The sequence below is a fragment of the Labrus bergylta genome, chromosome 11 (assembly GCF_963930695.1).
Source record: "Labrus bergylta chromosome 11, fLabBer1.1, whole genome shotgun sequence".
NCBI classification, from domain to species: Eukaryota; Metazoa; Chordata; class Actinopteri; order Labriformes; family Labridae; genus Labrus; species Labrus bergylta.
Window position 1 is genome coordinate 4,062,529 of NC_089205.1, and position 22,229 is coordinate 4,084,757.

The 22,229-nt window shown below is 40.7% G+C and overlaps 1 protein-coding gene across 1 annotated transcript in view; it reads right to left on the reverse strand.

Moving 5' to 3' along the window:
* Positions 1 to 15,483, reverse strand: part of LOC110001938 (alpha-2-macroglobulin-like protein 1) — a 39,284-nt gene extending 23,801 nt beyond the window's left edge. The window contains exons 1-13 of the mRNA XM_065960729.1: positions 15,400 to 15,483; positions 14,991 to 15,171; positions 14,021 to 14,177; positions 13,144 to 13,196; positions 10,860 to 10,880; positions 10,234 to 10,399; positions 10,056 to 10,140; positions 9,830 to 9,947; positions 9,621 to 9,735; positions 9,405 to 9,514; positions 6,548 to 6,743; positions 6,240 to 6,442; positions 5,541 to 5,604 (exon numbers count right to left, since the gene is read on the reverse strand). Of these exons, the coding sequence (XP_065816801.1) occupies positions 5,541 to 5,604; positions 6,240 to 6,442; positions 6,548 to 6,743; positions 9,405 to 9,514; positions 9,621 to 9,735; positions 9,830 to 9,947; positions 10,056 to 10,140; positions 10,234 to 10,399; positions 10,860 to 10,880; positions 13,144 to 13,196; positions 14,021 to 14,177; positions 14,991 to 15,171; positions 15,400 to 15,473 (1,543 nt within the window). The 5' untranslated portion in view covers positions 15,474 to 15,483. The remainder of the gene's footprint in view (positions 1 to 5,540; positions 5,605 to 6,239; positions 6,443 to 6,547; positions 6,744 to 9,404; positions 9,515 to 9,620; positions 9,736 to 9,829; positions 9,948 to 10,055; positions 10,141 to 10,233; positions 10,400 to 10,859; positions 10,881 to 13,143; positions 13,197 to 14,020; positions 14,178 to 14,990; positions 15,172 to 15,399) is intronic.
* Positions 15,484 to 22,229: the final 6,746 nt, after the last annotated feature.

The following is a 22,229-nucleotide window of genomic DNA, read 5'->3' on the forward strand; positions in this document are numbered from 1 at the left end:
GTTGACTGGAAGACAGGGATGTTGGCCAAACATGAGCTAGTGAGGTGAGAAGCCTGTTGCCTCATGTCTGATGCAGTTGTACGCATGCACCACCAGGGGTAAATGTTCTTTCCAGTTGCTCTTTTCCTTCTCTTCCAGTGTTCTTAACATTTGAAGCAACGTTCTATTAAAACTTTCTGCTGGGTTGTCCTGAGGATGATAAGAGGTTGTTCTGGAGTGAGCAACTCCAGTTAAGTTTCTCGTCGTGGTGTAACTTTGCCGGGCAGCCAAAGCGAGGGATGAAGTCATTGAATATTTTCTCTGCAGCAGTTCTGCCTGACTTGTTTCTTGTAGGATACACTTGAGCAAACCGGGTAAAGTGGTCTATAAATACTAAGATGTATTCATAGCCTCCTTTGCTTGTTTCCAGGTGCATGTAGTCTATGGAAACAAGTTTGAGTGGTGCACATGTTGTGATACTTCCCATCGGTGCTCTGACATGAGTGACAGGTTTTTTCTGTTTGATGCAAGGGCACTTTCTTGTCACATATGTCTCAATGTCTCTTTTCATGTAAGGCCAGTAGAAACGGTCTCTAGCCAGATGAATGACTCTCTCAGCTCCCATGTGTCCCATGTCATCATAGAGATGCTTAAGTACAAGGCTGCAGTGTTCTGATGGTAAAACAAGCTGTTTTCGCTGACCTGCTGTCCGATACAATAGTTGATTTTCCACATGCAACTTTCCCCACTCATGCATCAACCTTCTTGTGGGCCCACTGGCTCGCCTTTTGTCCTCATTTGTCAGTCTTGTTTCTTTCAGTTTGATCAGCTCACCAATAGCAGAATCTGCTCTTTGAGACTTGACTAACTCGCTGTGTGCAATAGTAAGTGGTGATGTGTTCAAAGACGGCTCTGATTGTGATATCAGGTTAAGTGCAGCAACATAGGCAATATCTTGTCCCTTTGCAGCCTCACAACCTTCCCATGCAGCTTGAATGGTGTCTCTTGTAAGCTCCTCTTGTAAGTGCACTCGTTGACATAGGTATCAATGTCTAATGGAAGTCGAGAGAGTGTATCGGCGTCGACATTTGCCTTTCCTGGTCTGTACTTGACATCAGATCTGAAGTCAGCAAGTTCACCTACCCAGCGGTGACCAACTGCGTTCAGTTTTGCAGTGCTCATCATGTATGTGAGTGGATTGTTGTCTGTGTAGATCGTGAAATGAGGTGCAACAAACAACTAATCCCGAAACTTTTCACAAACTGCCCACTTCAGAGCAAGAAACTCAAGTTTACCTGAGTGCAGGTTGTAATTCTTCTCTGCAGGGGACAAAGTTCTTGATCCAAAGGCAATGGCTCTCATCTTGCCGTCCTGTCTCTGATATAACACTGCGCCAAGTCCCTGCTCTGAGGCATCAGTGTGGAGGACAAATGGTAGTTCAAAGTCTGGATAGGCTAGTACAGGTGGGTGTGAGAGGGTGTCAATCAGTTGCTCAAGAATTCTCTGGTGTTCACAGGTCCACTGGACAGGTGTCCGCGAAGGTAACTGAGCTCCTTTTCCTTTCTTATTGACATAGTTTGCTACTCCAAAACGTTTGCTGAGCATGTTGAAGGAGTAGGTCGAATCCTGAAAGCGCTGCAGGCCCATGGTGTCAAGCTGCGACCAACAAAATGTGAACTGTTCCAGCGAGAGGTCAGGTACTTGGGGAGGCTGGTCTCAGCTGATGGTGTCAGGATTGACCCAAAAGACATTGACGCTATTATGTCATTAAAAGACAAAAGGCTCAGCACAGTGGGTGAAGTGCGAAAGCTTCTGGGGTTCCTGAGCTACTATAGAGCGTACATTCAGAGCTTCTCCAGCATTGCAAAGCCCATTTACGAGCTTTTGAAAGTCAATGGAAACTCTAATGAGGTACAGGGGAACCCTGGTCTAGGATGGTGAACCAGCTGTGACCTCCTAGAGTGTCGATGAGGTCCTGGATGCGAGGTAGTGGATGGCAGTCAGGCACTGTTTTCTGGTTTAAGAGTCTGTAATCAATACACAACCTTAAGAATCCATCTATTTTTCTGACACAGACCACAGGCGCTGCATAACAGGACTTTGATTTAATTATCCACCCTCTTGCAAGCAGGTCTCGTATGTATTCTTTAACCTCTTTGTAAAGGGGTTTGGGTACAGAAGCATACGCACGCTGGACTGGGATGTTATCCTTGAGGTTGATCTCCAATTTCAGGCTTGGGATACACCCAATGTCCCCTTCGTCTCGAGCAGAAGCTCCTGACTCCTCATACAGTATTTGCTTAGCTTCCTTCTGTTGTTCCTCACTTTGATGACTAACATCCACTGGTGGGTGCCACAGAGTGTTGTTCATGTTTTGGGAAGGTGAGGAACTTGCAATGTTGACCTGAGCCTGGTTGTGCTCATTGTTTGTCTTGTCTGTCTCTACCACTTTATCAATTGCTTCAATGGTGCCAAGGACAGTTGAGCTGGGCAGGGTCACAGTGTTTTTGGAATGGTTTGACACAGGCACTTTTACACAAAGTTGGTTTGTTGAATTTCCATTAACCCCTCACCAATGTTCAGGGGTGCCAGTGGTGTGGTTTCTAATTTGGGCTCAAATAATACAAGTATGTTGGAGTCACTGATATCTACTGGCACTCTGCACTTAATGTAAGCTATTTGACCAGGATAAATAGTGATTTCTTTCATGCCTACCTTTACTGTAGCATTTTGTTCTTTTTGTTGTTGCTCTGCCTGTATGAAACTCACTATGGCTTCTTCCTTTGCACTGTCGATGGACAAAGCTCCGGTAAGTAAGCTGACAAGGATGGATATTACTTTAGGTCTGCTCTCATTACTCATAATGAGTTCCTGGATGACATTAAAACTAACTAATGGTCTTTCTAGTTTGAGTCGACTCACCAGGAAGGGTACTCGAATGGATAAGTCTGGATCATCGTTGCCTTGCAGGTTTACAACTACTTCTACATATCCGTCGTATAGTATCTCGCCTGTTACAGCTGTCACACTGAGACTTTCCTCCATTAGTTGACTTAAAGGGCAAATATCTTGTTCGGGTAAGTACTTGTCCTTCCATGCTCAGTCAATGAGGCTAACATTAGCTCCCGTGTCTAGTAATGCAGTTATAGCATAACCATTCATGCTACATTTCAACAGGGATTTTCTGCCTATCAGGGGAGCGATCTTCTCAGATGAGTACAGTTGACATTTTGTCTGTGGTTTGGAATTTTTATCATCTTTTTGTGATCTTAATTCTGCTCCACTTTTGGGTTGGGACTTGTCTTTTGAGTCGGTCAAGGGTTGTCCCTCTGTCCTGACCGATGGCCATTTCCCGACTGCTTGTGTTTTCTTGTGCAACCTATAGCTCGATGGCCTTCTTCTCCACAGGAAAAGCAGTGGCTGCAGTTTGGTTTAGCTTGAGCTACACATTGTGGACATCCATATTGTCTAGGTGTCTTTCTCTCTGGTCTGGTTCTATCAGAACCAGGCTGGTGGACTGGCACCTGGTGCTGTATGGTTAACTTTTTCAGGGCCTCCATTGCCTGTGTTAAAGCCTCTACTTGGGCACTTAGTCTCTGGATAACATTGTCTTTACCTTTTGCTTTGGTCTCACCCATGGTACTGTTTGTTTCTGCAGATTCAGCAAGGTTGCTGTGAGCTTGTGTCACTTTGCGGCTGGAGCTGCGTCCCAGTCTGTGCTTTCTCTCACTTTCTTCCATTGTTGTCTGAATGACCTGTCTCAACAGAGCTTCATCAGAAACAGTCGGATCAGCAAGGAGTGGTTTCAGCTCTCGTCTGACATTCTCATGTCTCTCTCCCATGCCTTGGTAGACAGCATTCAGGAAAACGCCCTGGAGTGTAGAAGCATCATACTTGATTAATGAATTGGTCTGTTTGGATGTAAACATTATCTTTTGCTTCAGCCCGATCATACGATAAATAAACTGCTGTGGAGCTTCATTGTCAAGCTGCCGAGCACACATCAGTTCTTGGAAGAGCTCTGTACAACTCCTCTCCACAAGATGGGACTGCCAGAAACTTTCCAGCTCGGCGACTGTAAGATCTTCTTTGTTTGTCAGCATATCTCTAAAATTTCCACTCTTGATAATTTGCAGGACCCCTTTAATGATCTCATCATCAGAATGTTGTTCTCTGCGTCCTTCCTGGATCTGCTTGCACATGCTGTTAAAACTAATGTCTGCTGTCGTGTCACTTATCTGTCCTCCATGTATCTTGAACTCTTTTCTTTGAAGCAGTGGAAGATCTCGACGGGCTCTCACTAATGAGGACAGGTGGCTCTTCTGCAGCCAGTTGAGGTGAGTGAGAAGATGATGGGTGACTGACAGGTGGGTTGGATGTGTGCAGGCTATTGAGGTTACCTCTTCTTATAGAGGGATGTAGGCTGTCTGACCCAGGTGTTTTAACATTAGCAGTAGCTGGTGACCATTGAGTTGACCTGACCGGACTACTAACTAAAAAACCCTCGATGCTAACTTGAGGAATAGCGTGGTCATACCCTCATCTTCCAATCCGACAAGTTCTTGGCTGTTCATATAAGCAGATATGTACTCAACACAGCTCTCTTCATCATCTCTGCTCAACTCAGCCAAGTCAAGTCCTTTGACTGGATCAAGGTGAATGGCGATTTCATATGCCTCATCTGCTTTTAACTGATGAAGTCTTTTTCTAATGGACCAAATACGTTTCTTTCTCTTGTTGTCAGACATGTTGTGTGCTGTAGTCTGGTGGGTTAACAGTGCTGCACTCCTTAGGCTTGGGCCCCTATAACCTGGTCCTTTCACCTCTTGAGCTGCCTACTGCAAATCCCCTTTCCTTCCAGCCACACGTCGTCAGCCTGGCACTCCTGGGTCCAAAGATCACTGGATCAGTATGCTGTTACTCAGGCGATGCCGATCCCGGATGAGCCCCCACAAATCTGTTACAGGTCTCAAAATGAGATCCCATAAGCAGATGAGAATTTCTGTGTAACAGAAGAAAAGAATGAGACAGGCAACTGTGCTTCTTTTCAGTTCAGCTTGACTCGGTAGAATGAGGAAGAAACGAGAGTCCCGTAACAAAGAGAGTCCATGCATGGGAGAAGCCCAGCGCCACACTGCCTCCTGCTGGTGACACTGAATTGTACTGTTAACTGGCTATTATAGCACATATTAGTGATGATCTTTCCTGGTAATATTATTCCAAAATAAAAACATAGACACATTACATAAAATGTGACAACACATTTTGTGGGCGTCACACAAGACATACTGATCAGCTGTCCTTCATTTTATCTTCTGAAGTCATGTTTGAACATGCAAGTTTGTTTGTGACATCTCGTGTCCGTGGAATCGTTACTGTGAAATATTTATTCCAAATGTCAGCTGTGCGGTCTTGTGGTTTGGCCAAATCGTCTAATGTGTGTGATCAGACGATCATTAAAAAATAGTTGAAACTGTCCTTGTGTCTGTGGTCTCCCACGTTTTTTAAAATCTAGAAAATTGTCTAGTGTGTAGCCAGCCTAAAAATCATTTGCTATCAACCTGTTTGATCTTGCACTTCAATCTTGCCATATCCTTGCATGACGATGGCTCCTCTGGCTAAGACCTGAGAATGAGATCAGAGAATGAGTAATGCAGTGGTAAAACCTCATTTCTTAAGTAGTCTTTAAGTTATTTGGGCAATATTTATGCAATAATTGAATGTACAGCTGAAGAGATACAGGACATGTTGGGGGAGAGAGTGGGACGCACCACAACTTAGCTATCTTTAAGGTCTCTAACTTGACTAAACCAATACTAATAATGAAAAAAAAAGATATAAATCAGCCTCTCAATCAAATCCCACCCTGGTTACTTGTGCAGATTTCCTCTGTACAGCTTCACCCCTTCTTGCGTTCTGTGAGCTATCTACCCCAGATTTAATGCTCTGCTCTCTGTTTTTTGCTGCCAAATCTCAAAATCAATAGAATTCCAGAGTTCATATTGACCTCTGAATTGATCCCTATCTTGAGGTCAGAGCATTGTGTGCAAAATGTAATTAATTTAATTAGTTAAAATGCAAGTGACAAATCTAGGTCATGTTTCAAAATGTATTTCTATGCCCTTGAAAAAAGACCAAATTGACAAAAAGACAGAAATATAAATGAAAGGCACTAAAGTAAACGTTGAAGACAGGTGACAATAATCTGATGTAAAAATCATTTTCAAAACATCTTCCCTGAGAGAACATCCATCACTTACCACGTAAATAAAAGTTGCAGTGCCTTGTCTCTCTCCCACTATGGTGAATTTGACGGAAATTTTTTCCACTGTGTCACAGGGAATTGGTTTCTCCTTCTTCTGCACCTCCAGGGAGCTCACTGTTTTACTATCCACAGAAACGTCCCGGGTCATGGAAATCTTGTGTTGTAATATCTCAAAGTATCCCTCTTCAACATTGTAAGGTGGTCTCCTCTCAGGTGTGTTACTTGGCTACATTGCAAAAGAAGAAACACTACAAATTAGCTCATGAGGGTTCTTTGGAGAACCACCACTACTGTATTACAAATAATCGTGATTAGAAAAATCAAGTGTTGTATTTATACTTACACTGAGGTAGATGTCACCGTTATATCCATCTGTGCTGAACGTGAAATCTGCGACTCCATCACAGTCAGTTGTGAGTCGTTCCGACCTAATTTCACCCTCAAAGAGGTACACCGGCATGTCAGGAATGGGTGTATCGTCGTAATCAACTGCTTTGATCTGTTAGAAGCACAGAGGCATATCACTGAGGCTGCACAATACTTCAGAGTACCTATGGACTCAATCAGGCTCTCTGAAAACATCAATCCAGCCCATTAAGTGTTCAAGAAATATTAGAATCATGATAAAAGTACGACATTTAAAAAAATAAAAGATGTCTTCCAAAATATTAAATGGTGTTTATATTGTTTCATTGATAAAAGATCATGGATATATATTAATTAATACTCTGTTGGTTAGCAGTCCAAATGTCTAGCCCCATAGAAGAACTTCAACTTTTCTTAAGTAGTCATGTTAAAAAGGGACTATAGGCAGCAGCTGTTTAAAAGTAATCTGATGGCATTAAAGGTCACATACCGTATAATGCAAAAAAACACTTTGCCATGTTTTTCAAAAACACCAATACGTATGTGTCTCTAGCCTGTCTAAAAAAACAATTATGAGAAAAATTCATCCTCTCCGTCTTTTGCCTGCTCCACTTTTCAAAAAATGTGTGTGCAAACACGATGTTTGGAGATTTTCCTTTTGTGACATCACAGAGGGGAGTAACCCCTCCCCCATGATGGTGACACACCCACGTCAGGTGTTTGTTCTGTCCTCTGAGTCTGCCTTTCCACTGTTAACAAATGGGCATGTTGCAGGAAAGCCCAAGACACCACATCACCTTCCAGAGAGGGGGCGTGGTCAAACACACCTCATTTACATTTAAAGCTACAGACACAGAAACAGCCTGATTATAAACTGTTTTTATTCCACTGCGAAGATGACAAATTGACTCATTCAAAATAGAACTTTGATCAAAAAATACATTCTGATGACGTGTGAGTTAGTGATGGGAAAAGCAGTTCTTTTCAGTGTACTGAATCAGTAGAATCAGTTCAGTAAAGTGATTCGTTCAAAAGATTTGTTCACCGAATCGTTCGGTACTTCTCCGCAGCTCTGCCTGTGAATCAGAATTTAATAACCTGAAACACGGCCAAACATTTAGTTCTGCTCGCGATCATACTGAGAACAGCCGGTGGTGAATAATAAGCCAATGAGCTGAGAATTTAAATGGATATAGCTCCAGTTACAAACTGAAAGCTGCTAAAACAATCACATTTATTTTCCCCGACCGTTCTGTTCAGTACGTTCAGTACACAAATCACTCACTGACTGACTGACTGAGAGGAAGAGAGAGACTCGGAGGCGGAGCTCTCGTTCAGTTTGTTCAGTGAACGAACTGAACGAACTGAATGAGAGCTCCGCCTCCGAGTCATTTTCTTCCCCTCAGTTCGTTCAGTGAACGTGAACGAGCGAGACTGCGAGTCACCAGCCTCAGTCACACACACACACACACACACACTGTATTGACTGAAATACGATCGTTAGTAGATGTTAAAACAGTCAGCTGAGTGAAATTGAGTTGGATATAAAAGCCGTTTGTAAAATGACAGCAGCTATAAAAAGCACATACATTTTCGCGACACCTAAATGTTAAATAATATGTTTGCTATTTCCTCAATTTTGGAGACATGAGAGGGAGAAGTAGGGGCGGGCTTTAGTGACACAGAGCTCCCGACCGACTCCGTCCTGTTGGTTCAGTCAGTACGTATCACTGACATGAAAGGGAGAGGGAGGGCGGGCTTTGAGCGACTCTTAAGGTCTGGAGAGAGATACGAAACGGGAGAGAGGAGAGCGCAACTGAAGTTGAGAAATGAACGACTCTTTTCAGTAAGTGATTCAGTTCATTCACCCAGATGATTCATTCGTTTTGAACGGATCGTTCACGAACTACACATCACTAGTGTGAGTATGTTTTTTTCAAGATGGGACTCAAATGCTAGAGGTGTTCTGTCTCACTTTCAAGATCCATTTTTCCCCCCACTGTGCGTCAAAAAAAAAAATACAAACAGCAGAGCGGAGAAATGTGTGTGCGCTGCCAGTCAGAGAGCAGGAGTAGAGTGTATGAGAGTGTGTGTGTGTGCAGGTGTGTGTGTGTGTGTGTGTGGAGCAGAGCAACAGAGCACAAGCTGCTCTGATAACGAGCGCTAACGGGCTAACAATAGCCTTACCAGGCAGTGAATGACTACAATAATATAAATCACATTACTGATAAAAAAATATGAGTTGGAGGGAGGTTTTATATAGAGAGAAAACATTAAGTATGTGTTGTTCAATCATTTTGAATCAGACTTGGATAACTTTGATCCACAAATTCTGAAATATTGTGATCCCAGCAGAGAGCTGGATTCGGGCTACAGGAACAAGATGGAATAAAACATATGACTTAGTTGAACAGAATTCACAAAGCATTTTTACAATGATGTTGATATACCAGTAAACTTTTGAAAAAAGATTTTGCTCTTGAATTGCTTGATTGTTACTATGACATAGCCGATAAGGTAGACATTGGAGTTGTTAAAAAAAATCAATTTTGCTTCAATATTAAACAAAAGATATTTGATAAAGAGCAACTGTCGGGCTCTCTCTGTTTGTGTGGATTTTGGCGTCCCCGTGTGGACAAAGTATATATTAGAAAGTCCTAATTAGAGTCTTAATTAATTTAAATTCTGGCCAAAGTAAACTGGATTACCTGATCTTGGATAGAAAAAAGGATTTCCAAATCTGGATCATTCTTTTCCAGAAGAAACCTCTCCTGATGTTGAGAATCATACTTACTTTTCCTTCCACGTCTGATCCCATCGCGTAAACCTTTGGTGTGTCAATAAATATCAGCTTTCCGATAACAAAGGAAATCTCAATCCTTTTCTCTTGTTGATGTGTTATTCCTGAAAAAGAGGCCAGCGTGTTACAACTCTTTTTATACTTTGTGATATCTACCTGTATTGTATAACTCTTTTCAAAATATTAATGTTGTTGAAGTCATAGTCTTGCCTGTTTCCTCCTCCTCCACTTTGGCACTGAGCAGCAGCGACGCCTGCACCACTTTTACAATTTTTTTGAAAGTGGACATCTTGAAGACAAAAGTGGCACATCCTGACTCATCCGCCTAAAAGAAAATATGATACAGTACATGATATAAAAAAATATTGAAAAAAAGGTTTGGCAGCAGGGGGATGAGCATGTCACTATGGCAACTGTACCTCCATTGTCTCCACGAAGCAAGGGGGCTTTATATCCTCTGTTTCCCTGATATACCGATAAAGAGGTCTGCACATCTCAGCTGTAATAAGGCCTGGCACAGACTGTTTGTATGTGTACCTGAAGAGATGGAGAAAATTATTAAGAATGTTTTTCAACAGTTTCTTCCCAAAGTGAAACTATTTTAGATTATTGAAGAGTGTGAGGAGTGACAGAGATTTGACTTACTGTGCACAAACTTTAACTTTGATTTCTTCCTGCCCAATACTGACTTTATCGGGTGCCTTTATATTTACTTCAAATTTAGGCAAAACTGCAGACAAACAATAATTGTTTGCATTGTTAGAATGTCGCTTTATTAAAAAATGTATTGCAATGGGAGAAAAACTAATTACCCACAACTTACCATATTTCTCAACCTTGAAATTCCAATAAATTTTGTTTTCCCCAATTGACACAATGATGTTATAGATTCCTTCACGGGCCTCAGCGTTCAAGGAGAAGGACAGCTGCAATATTTTGCCATTGGATGTTTCTTTCAACCACTGTCCAATCTTGTTGCTATTAGGGTCCTGTTAAATGCAAGGCAATAAAAGTATGCTATTGTTCTCTTTGTTGTGTTTTCTTTTTCAGCTTCTTTACAACAAGATGACAGAAGAAACTGAGCCACACACTTTCAATAAAGCTCAAAGCCTAAAGTATGACAACCTTTAATTCCAGCCTCAAACAGATCCAAATCTATTCAATGGTAGGCTTCATTTAGCGTACAGTTACAAATGGTGTATGGTGGCCCTTAAGGTCAAAAACATTAAATGTAACACAATTGATCTAACACAAAAACATTCACAAACCTTGCAACTATGAGGTTCACTGGAAACCAAAATGTAAAACAATCTGTTTGAAGTGATTTTAGATCATTTCCTCATCTTCATAGTATAAGAAAAAGAGCACTTTGTCCTGATATAGATAGAGACCAGGAAGTACAAATACTAGAATTAGATGAGAATAAATTCTGTGTACAAATCGCCTTACCTCGAGGTTGATGATGTCGTACTGCAGGGAGAGACAAAGAGAGATATTTAAAGGACATGTTTGTTGTTGTTAAAGTCACCATGAAATGAAAAATACATTTTCCCGGTTTTAATCCAGCGTTCCTGTGATATAACGATTTATCTGCCAAACATGAAGCACTATAAGAGTATTTTCACCTTCAAATAAACACAACTTTCTACCTGTCATGTCCCCCAAATGATTGTTGTCCGCCTTTTGTTTGATCCAAAACAATTAGACACAGACACACAGACAGACAGACAGACAGACAGACAGACAGACAGACAGACACACAGACAGACAGACAGAGACACAGACACACAGACAGACAGACAGACAGACAGACAGACAGACAGACACACAGACAGACAGACAGACACACAGACACACAGACAGACAGACAGACAGACACACAGACAGACAGACACACAGACAGACAGACACACAGACAGACACACAGACAGACAGACAGAGACACAGACAGACAGACACACAGACAGACACACAGACACACAGACAGACAGACACACAGACAGACAGACAGAGACACAGACACACAGACAGACAGACAGACACACAGACAGACACACAGACAGACAGACACACAGACAGACAGACACACAGACAGACAGACAGACAGACAGACACACAGACAGACAGACAGACAGACACACAGACAGACACACAGACAGACAGAGACACAGACAGACAGACAGACAGACAGACAGACAGAGACACAGACAGACAGACAGACAGACACACAGACAGACACACAGACAGACACACAGACAGACACACAGACAGACAGACAGACAGACACACAGACAGACAGAGACACAGACAGACAGACAGACAGACAGACAGACAGAGACACAGACAGACAGACAGACAGACACACAGACAGACAGACACACAGACAGACAGACACACAGACAGACGCACAGACAGACAGACAGACAGACACACAGACAGACACACAGACAGACAGAGACACAGACAGACAGACACACAGACAGACAGACAGACACACAGACAGACAGACAGACAGACAGACAGACACACAGACAGACAGACAGACAGACAGACACACACACAGACAGACAGACAGACAGACAGACAGACAGACATACAGACAGACAGACAGACACACAGACAGACAGAGACACAGACAGACAGACACACAGACAGACAGACAGACACACAGACAGACAGACAGACAGACAGACAGACAGACAGACAGACAGACAGACAGACAGACAGACACACAGACAGACAGACAGACAGACAGACACACAGACAGACAGACACACAGACAGACACACAGACACACAGACAGACACACAGACAGACAGACACACAGACAGACAGACAGACACACACACAGACAGACACACAGACAGACACACAGACAGACAGACAGACAGACACACAGACAGACAGACAGACAGACAGACACACAGAAAGACAGACAGACAGACAGACAGACACACAGACAGACAGACAGACAGACAGACACACAGACACACAGACAGACAGACACACAGACAGACAGACAGACACACAGAAAGACAGACAGACAGACAGACAGACAGACACACAGACAGACACACAGACAGACAGACAGACACACAGAAAGAGACACAGACAGACAGACAGACAGACAGACAGACAGACAGACAGACAGACAGACACACAGACAGACACACAGACAGACAGCAAACAACTTAAAAACAAATGAATCAGCTAATCTAATATTTCACCATGTAGCTGATCCCAACATTGAATTTCCTGATTCAAATGAACAAATAATATTCTTCAGTAATTGATGACATATAAATAAAAGATTAACTCTGTAAATATGCTTCTCTCTGGTTTGAACTACTGATTTTAAAAGGCGTGTATCCACACTGGCTGTACCCAGGTTTATTTTTAGGAGTCATGAAAAGCTACAAAAATTAACAACAGGGCATATACAGTATGTTGGATGTACATGTTAATAGTTTTCATTGATAAAATCCCATCAGAATAGGCCTACAGATGTGTTCTTACCAAAAGACCTTTGTATTCATTTCCCAGTATGTTTTTATGATTTTATTCATACATGTATGTGCAACACGTATTTTGACAACGTCAGAGCAGACAGAGCCTCCCCCCCGAGATCTCAGGCGCCCCCAGGTTTGGAACCAGTGTATTAGAATACAGTAGCAAACGTACCCGAGTTAACGGTGTAAATGTAAAGAAGGAGCATGTCGGTTCAAACACTCACCAGCTGGGTTGCAGGTCTGAACTTGGTGTCGATGGTGACCACTCTGAATTTCACTGAGAGAGGAGAAGAATTCAGAGGAAGCTGAAACAGTCCATACAGATTTAATAAACTGTCAAAAGTGAAACCATATTGTTTACATCATCTTGGTTCAACTCTATTTATTAAAGGGGTAAAAAAAAAAACATTACACGCCCTAAAAGGCCTCCAAACACTGACATTAGAGCAACACAAAAGAACACAACAGCATAAAATCATACATTTATATTAGTAATTGAATGTTAAGAAAGGCCAGTAGCAGATCACACATAATGTCCATGTTTCGTCTGTAGCACTAAGAGGACAATTTTCATAAACAAACACACAGGTGGTGTAAATGGTAAATGAAAAAGGGGGCGGTTGTGGCTCAGTTGGTAGAGTCGTCTCTCCTGCAGCAGCATGTCCGATGTGTCCTTGGGCAAGACACTTAACCCTGAATTGACTAATACCAACTGAGCCACAGCCGCTTCTGTGTGTAGTGTTTTTATTTGTAAAGAGCAACAGACATTTGAAGGATTTTTGACACAATAATCCCTTAATGACCATGGTTTCTATTGAATTGAGCAACGTTTTTGTAAAGTTTCACAATCTGTTTTTAAATCCATTTGAATTTGTATTTTTTAGAAGAAGGCATCTCGGGACTCCACTCAATATCTCATGACCCCCTAGGGGGTCCCGACCCCCGCTTTGGGTACCACTTGTAGACAATAACTCTGTAACTTCTTCAAAATTATTGATAGAAAAAATTAGCATCACTTTGTGTATCCAAACAAATTAGTAAAACAACATTAAAAACATGTTGGTATGGTTTTTTGATAACTCATGCATGAAAGGTTTTTACCTGTTTGTCCTGGGAGGTAGATCGGTTTATCCGTTTGGACGAATGTCATTGGTTCGTAGGTTCTGATCATGACTTTCCTGACTTCTTTTGAGTAAAACTTTGCCCCTCGGAGCTCCACCTCAAAATCTGCCACCTCATCTTTCAGCCCTGATGGAACCTGTGTGGGAAGAAGAGCTCTATTAGATATTTAAAAAACTCATGACGACAAAACTGCAGTGAACCTAATTATTTTATAGACTCTGTTGAAAACCTTGAGTAATAGTATTCAAGCTGCTCTTATTTCATTTTCTCTTTTCCTTTGTTTCCAACATAAAATGAAAACAGCAGAAACAATGAATGACATCATACTTAATATAAAGATTACATTTATAACCCATCTGTTCTGAAAGGGTGTAAGATGAAAATGAAGTACCTCTTATTCTTTTAAAGTTACATCGATTGAGTAATTGTGAAAGCAGTTCAAAAATAAGAATAAAAAACTGACAAAGCAACAATAATGCAACAAAGACAGTAATCAATAACAGCAGACACTACGTGGTCGGTTCAGACAGAACAAATGATATTATTTCAGATTAACCCTTTGTTCTCACATTCTATATCTGCTAAATGTTTTGAGGATGAACACCCTTTGTCGGGACACCATTAAGCTTCATATTGATGCTCATGACTTGTGATAGAGTTGGGTTTTTAGTGGCTCCACTGATCCAATGTTTAATCGTTAAACAAAGATGAGAAAGTGAAAACAGCCAAAGAGCAGCATTTACACATTTTCCTGAATTGGACAATACAACTTTTATAGTAATAGAAACTGTTATTACAATATTGAAAATTTGGATTACAACTGTTTTGATTACAAAACACCTATATGACCTGGATGGCTTTTTGAATTTAGGTTTTCACTGGCTTTAACACTCTCAATGGACTTTTAGGAAATAAACAAAGTTCGTCAAACTCCATCTTTATAGCTGACCTGGAACTTAAAGACGTTGTGAAACTCCAGACTGGATATCTTGTGCAAGAGTGTCAGAGTTGCTTGCTTGGTCCTCAAAGTGATCGTCATGACCATAATCCCGCTAGGCTTCATGAGACTCACGCTGAAGCGAGATTCAGCCCCAGCCTCGACAACTGCAGGTATGGCTACCATGTAATGTCTACACAAAGAAACACATACATCACAAAAAAAAAGTAAATAATCCTGTATTCTCCTCTATTTGATTTCCATTATGTCAATCATTTATAAATATCAAGTTAACATAAGTGGGTGAATCATAAGGATGATGCAGCACCAAAAAAAAAAATAACATACATACAAACTGATTGATTACACACAAAAAGAAAACCATGATAGAAATTCTTTGATTTGCTGCAGGTAAACTTACGGAGCTGCCAGAGCGACGCACATCCAGGTCATCAAGACACAAAGTGTCCACATCTGAGTCCCAGGACGATCCATGACTGACTGCAATGAGCCTCAGACTGGACATCACTTATAAACCCCTGCCTATGCCCTGCTCTATTTGTTTACCTCCTCTATTTGTTTTTCATATGTCAATCATTTATAAATATCAAGTTAATACAGCGTTTGAGGCTAACAGAAATAAACCCTCTTAACCAGCTTGATCAGGCAAGTTTCAAAGCTCAATGACTCATGAATCATCATACACACTTTTAAAATGGTTAGATTAAACTAACAACAACAACAAAAAAGAAAAAAATCTGAATTGTTTGTTGTAAGGTTAAATCCTGATGAATACAACCCTACACATGCAGTACACATATAATCCACTAGAGAGCAGGCTGCACATCAAATCAAATGATATCTAGACCTGTTTTGATACCACAGTATTACTAATAGAAGTCCAAGGCGCCCAATATTGGGTCATTTTCTGTTTCAATTATAAACATTTACAGGCAAACTCCTGTACACTGTCTTAATTGCACAAAAACGTTTCCAGTAGAGTTGTGTGGAAATTGTTGATGGATTCATTCGTCTCCTATGATGAAGCGGATGTTGTTGTTTTTTTTTTAAAGATTTATTTTGGTCTTTTTGTGCCTTTATTGGAGAGATAGGACAGTGGATAGAGTCAGAAATCAGGGAGAGAGCGAGGGGGGAATGACACGCGGGAAAGGGGCCACAGGTTGGATTTGAACCTTAGCCGCCTGCTTTGAGGACCACAGCCTCCATACATGGGGCACGCGCACTAACCACTGCGCCACCAGTGCCCCGCAGATGTTGTTTTTTTAAAGGTTTGGTACGTCTTGACACTGATCATTCAAATCAAAGAGATCTTAACGTTTTAAAACACGTGGTATCAAAAAATTGTCTAAGTACTTGATCAATAAAATACAATGTGATACAAAGTGCTTAGATTTACTGTATCTTTCTTAAATGATGCATGAGGTGGCTAAACAATGAAATAACTGACCAAAAGGTTCTTCACAAGTTGTCACATATAATATTAAATGACGAGACTCTCAGTGACATTAGCTTTAAATCCTTAAAACTCTGTATTTTATATTCTAGAGTGATTTAATGGTGTTCATATTTCTGGGATTTTCATTTTGTATTAAATTATGTTAAAGGAGTTTTGGTGGTGACATTTGAAAGTTGGAGTAGTGAAAAAATTCTATGCTATATTTTTTAAACTGAATACACAAACTTTACTCAAAGTTGCGGACCCCCCACCATAACTTCTCGCATTGCATTTTATCTTCAAACAGTGATACAGGGACCACATTTCCCTCTGAGGACAGATTGTGTATAGAGTTATGAACATAACTCTGAATATGTACACTTATTTAACTTTCACATTTCTCTAATAACTCCATAGTGCACCGTTAGAGTGGATATTTATTTTTCTTTTCTTTGTTTCAGACATATTCATATAATTATAAATATTATCATGTGTGTTTTATTTATCAGTTATGAGTAAACATCAATTCAATTCAATTCAATTTATTTTTGTATAGCGTCAACTCATAACAAGTGTTATCTCAAGACACTTTACAAAAAGCAGGTAAAATACCTTACTCTTTGTCTGTTAACATTACATAAGAGCAGGTAAAAAGACCTTACTCATTGTTATGTTATAAAAAGCAGGTAAAATACCTTACTTATTGCTATATTACAAAGACCCGGCCTATCCATCATGAGCACTTTAGCAAAGCAGCAAAAGTTACAGTGGTAAGAAAAAAACTGCCTTATTAAAAGGCAGAAATCTTCGGCCAGATCCCAAAAGGGATAGGGGGAGAGATGGGATAAGATGCAGGAAGAGGGATAGGGAGCAAGGGGGTGGGGGGAGGCAGACTGTCCATCAACAATCCGGTGGTGGGGGGGGGGGGGTTGTTCTGGCAGGCCGTCAACCAACAAGGTCCTGTGAAGTTTCCTTAATCCCCCTCCACCTCTCCACTTCTTACGGTAAAGGAGAAAACAAAGATTACACAAACATTGAGTGAAATTATTGTATGTGTGTTAGCTATGGTTTGAGAGAGAAAAGAAAGCAGGACAAATCAGTGTTGCAGTAATTCAGTTCTGTGTTTTTGCACTTGACCCAGCATGGGACAGTTGACCTCTATGCAAACACACTGTAGAGTAAATGTTAGTGGGCTGATAAGACCATCAGGGCTCTCTTCAAAATATTGTCACAGGTCACAATACAGTAAGTGGTACATTTGCTGATAGTGCTACTTACAGGTCAAACAACAATCCCAACGATTCTCCAAAGATTTCATATGAATTTTGTCTGATAGGGATGATGAATTTTTAAACCAGTAAAAATTCAGAAAATGAAGCTCTCATTGTGTTCCAGTATAAAACACAGCATGAACATGTGTAGTCATATTCTCCCTACTAGAACTGTTAAATGTGATGATTTGAGAAACATTAAACCCTCATATTTTATTTAAAAGACAACATGTCAACTATTGAAAATGAGAAATGTCATTGATTTTAGGAGAGGATATGCACATGTGAACAACAACAAAAACAAGAACCAAAAACTGAAGCATACAGGTTACTTTGGATCTGGCCATCGATCTTATCGTGTTGCATTTGTTCCGATCCAGGGCTCTGCAAAGCTCTGCCCAAGCATCTTTAATGTGAGAATCACATCAATCAGAATCAGAATCAACAGTCATTATGTAATTGTATCCTCACTGATAGTACTCTCTCCTCATCTTTATCTGTTTCCTGGGGTGATACACCTGAAGGAGCTACTTGAGGACCTGCAGTTCTGAGTGCATTATTATTAGCTTTATTTCTAATTCCTGGAGCTTCCTGCTTGCTTTCTTTCCTGAGAAAGGCATATTGGATTAATAACGTCCATACAACCATTTTCTATACCACAAGGCTTTTTAGAAAAATGGAGTAAAAATTCACCTGATCCTTAAAAATCATCACAGTGAAACAGCATGTTTTCCGGCAAGTCCTCCATTCACTTTTGTTTTAGGTATCCAGAAGAGTTACATTATCAGAATATTACTGATACAAGTTGAAGACTGCATTTGGCTTGAGGCTGGCTGCCTAAACCGAGTGGCTACATTCGATGTTCAAAAATGAAGCCAGTGCGAAAGTTCAAATTCAGTTCTGCAGTTTGTCCAGTGTCCACTAGAGGCTGGCACCAGGAGTCCCAGAAGTCACATACACACCCATTCTAAAAAGCCTGTTTTTACAGCAGAAATGAACATGTTTACAGCCTGCTTCAAAAAATCTAAATAGGTCTGATTAGCTCATGTCTCGATTGGCCCACGCTGTATAGGGGATGAACTCTAGCGGTGAGGCTGTTTGTCAGGAGGACTTGAACCCGCCTCAGTTCCACTTCTTAGCATGTCATTAGGTTGAGTGAAAGTTAGGTTGAGACAGCATTTCCAGCATAGCGACCGCCATCGACTGTCCTCCAAACCCCCTGCAGTAAATAATAGGTGGTGTCACTTAGGCATTGGTTAAAATTCTACTTGGGGTAATTTTTGAATAACTTTATGAAAATTATTCATGAAGTGGCATAATTAGAGGCGTGGCTAAGTTGTAGTAGGCGTCGTAATGCAACTGTCCATGTCGCTGCTGGGATACCCAACGACACAGATGTGGATGGCAGCGCATATTTTAAAGGTCCCATATTCTGCTTTTTCTGGTTTTATTTGCTCTTTAGTGTGTTTTCCATGTGTCCTGTGCATGTTTAGGCACATCTATGTGAAAAAATTCAAAGTCCGCGGAAACGCAGCTTCTCCTACGTCCTCCTGTTAGCTTTAGCATTAGCTGCATGTAACGCTCGGTTCTAGCCCCCCTCGATAAAAATTGGTCAGTGCAACGTCATTGTCAGTGTGAGATCACTGATCTAAGTCCATTGGCTCGTTGTGGCAAGCCCTGCAGCTCAAGTTGCACGCCCGTTAACTTCTGTAGCACGCCCACGATATGCCATAGCCTGCCTTAGCACAGTAGTGCTAAGGTGCTAATGTTTTTGCTCCCCTCAGATGGAGCCAGTGGCTGCATTCCCAATATGGTAAAAGAGGCAGGACATTTCTGAGAACCGTGTTGAGCAACTGACCAATAACGACAGAGCAGATCGGCAGACCAATCAGAGCAGACTTGGCCCACGTGGGGTCTAACAGTGTGGGCTCAGCAGAGTGTAGCTGACGGACTCAGAGCGTAGAGGGAGCAAGAAGGAGCAGTACATGAAAACAGACACTTTTTTAGAACTTTATCTATTGTGAACGTACAAAAGTAGGTACATAGATTAAATATATGAACCCCAAAAAGGGCAGAATATGGGATCTTTAACAGCTTTTCTTCCTTATAATGTCAAAATCACCCACAAGAAGAAAACTGTGAGTTACTGTTGAGGAAACAACCAGAAACCTTGTGGGGTGCTGGTTTGTTTGAAAAGACTTTAAGACAGCTAGTGACCAATGGAGGCCGCCTGTGCCACTCTACCTCTAAGCTCCACCTCTTTACTAGTTTCTAAATTGATCAAACGTTAGATATCATTAGGATTTAATGTTCCTCGTCAGTAAAACAATGATTGACGTCACTGAGACTACATGCATGTTCTATACAGTCTATGGTTTTAACATTAAAGATAAAAATGTTTTCACTTATTTTACATGTAAAGATAAAAAAGAAACTGCACACTCATTTCATACTCTTTATTGTATTGGCATCATTTCATATTCATTAGGCAGAAGTTCTTAGGTCAACGTCCTCTTTTAAGTTTGAATTAAAATGTTATTTTGAGTCTCTTGTGTTAGTAAACAAACATCCATACCAATAAATTCAATTTTTTCAGATTTTTTTTCTAAATGAGTCTGTCCGTGTGTCTGTGGAACTATTATTAATATTATTATTATTGTTATTATAAGTAGTAGTAGTAGCAGTAGTATAGTAGTGGTAGTATTTTGACAATTTCCCTTGTACCTATATCTTTTTTGTTGACTGATATGTCTGATTGTTTGTTCATTTCTAGAATTCAATTTAGATTTAGAAAAAAAGTTCAGAATATTGTTATGCACGCGCTTTTATAACAAAAGTATTTATGATAGTCGTTTCTGGTAACTTTGAGTCTTCAACTGGATTGTTTATCTACAGAAATCAGAAGAGTTTATGAAGTGACCATTACCCAACAAGAGAATTCAATGCAGTATTAACCTTTGGCCACCAGACGTCAGTGCTGCAACTCTGTGGACGCAAACTGTCTGCTCACTCTTACGGTTTTAACATAAACTGTAAATATTGGTATTTACCTCCAGTTTTCCCCAGTCTATGGTTTTACCTCCACTACCTCCCCAGAGACCAAGACTGACGGTAGTTTTACCTCCATGGCTGTACACTGAGCCAAAGATAGACATGAGTGCCATACAAATGAAAAGAGAATGGAGAATGAACAAAGTGGGCGTTAAAACAATTGCTTACCTGACGAACATTTATTTCAATTACCTCAAAATGTACACAGATGGATCAAAGAATGAGCATGGATGTGTGGGAATAGGTGTGTACATACCTGAATTTGAAATATATTATCTCCAAAAGATTACCAGATCAACTATCAGTATATACTGCAGAAATAGTGGCAGTGATTATGAGTCTACAGCAGGTGGAGGAGGTAAGGCCAGATAGGGTGGTGGTATGCACAGACTCTCTACAGTCATTAAACACAAACAGAGAAGAGTTACTCAGAGAACTTCATCACATGTTGCAAAGACTTCACAGAGGTGTAATACAGTTTTGTCAGGTTCCTGCACACGAGGGAGTGAACGGAAATGAGTGTGTTGACACAAACTAGCAAAAGGGGCACTGGAAAAAGAAATTGCTGGGCAATTTTTTTAATTGCTGTCCCAATCCCTCTTGGGAAAGAAAAAGGAAAAGCAGTGATTAAAAAGAAGGGAACAGAAATATGGCAGAAAAGGTGTGATGATGATCAGAAAGGAAGGGGATTGTACAAAATACAAAAATCAGTTGTCACAAAGAGCTATAGAGAAAGGAATAGGAGGGAGGAAATCATCATAATGAGACTGATAATACTGAGTTGAATGACACAATGGGGAAAAAGAACAGTGATGAGTGTGAAATATGCGGAACAAAGGAAAATGTAGAACATACATTATAACATTGTATTTTTTTATTTACCTGATGTAAATATGTTTGATTTTTAATTTCTATTTTTATTTTTAATAATTATATTCCTGTTTCCTGTTTGAGATGCTGTAATGCAAAAATTTCCCCCATGGGGATCAATAAAGTTATCTTTATAACATTGTATAAGTATGCAAATGAGAGAGAGATTGAAAGAGAAAATCAGAGCTACAGGGCGTGAATGTAATATGAGAGAAATACTGAAGAAGAGGGGACAAGAGCTGTCAGAGGGGCTCTTTATTCCTTCTTATATTACACAAGGGTGACAGGCAAAATTTAAATTCTAGTGAAGGTAATTGACATGATGATACACACTCTTGTACTGTAGGTGGCGGTATGCACCTTTAAGCTGTTTGCGATCCACCAATAGTTCCCAGAGAAGAAGAAGAAAAAGACCCTCAGATATCACTCTGAAGTTCTGGTCTGGACTGTCTTTAGTTACTTTTTGCATCTTATTTCTGCATTTCTTCAGATCATTTACTTAAGCTTCTAAAGATAAAAGACAGACCCGTATCTTGAGTAGATTTCCAACGTGAGGCTTCCTGAGATGTGTGGGTTCCCTCCCTGCAGGAGGAAACTGTCAGA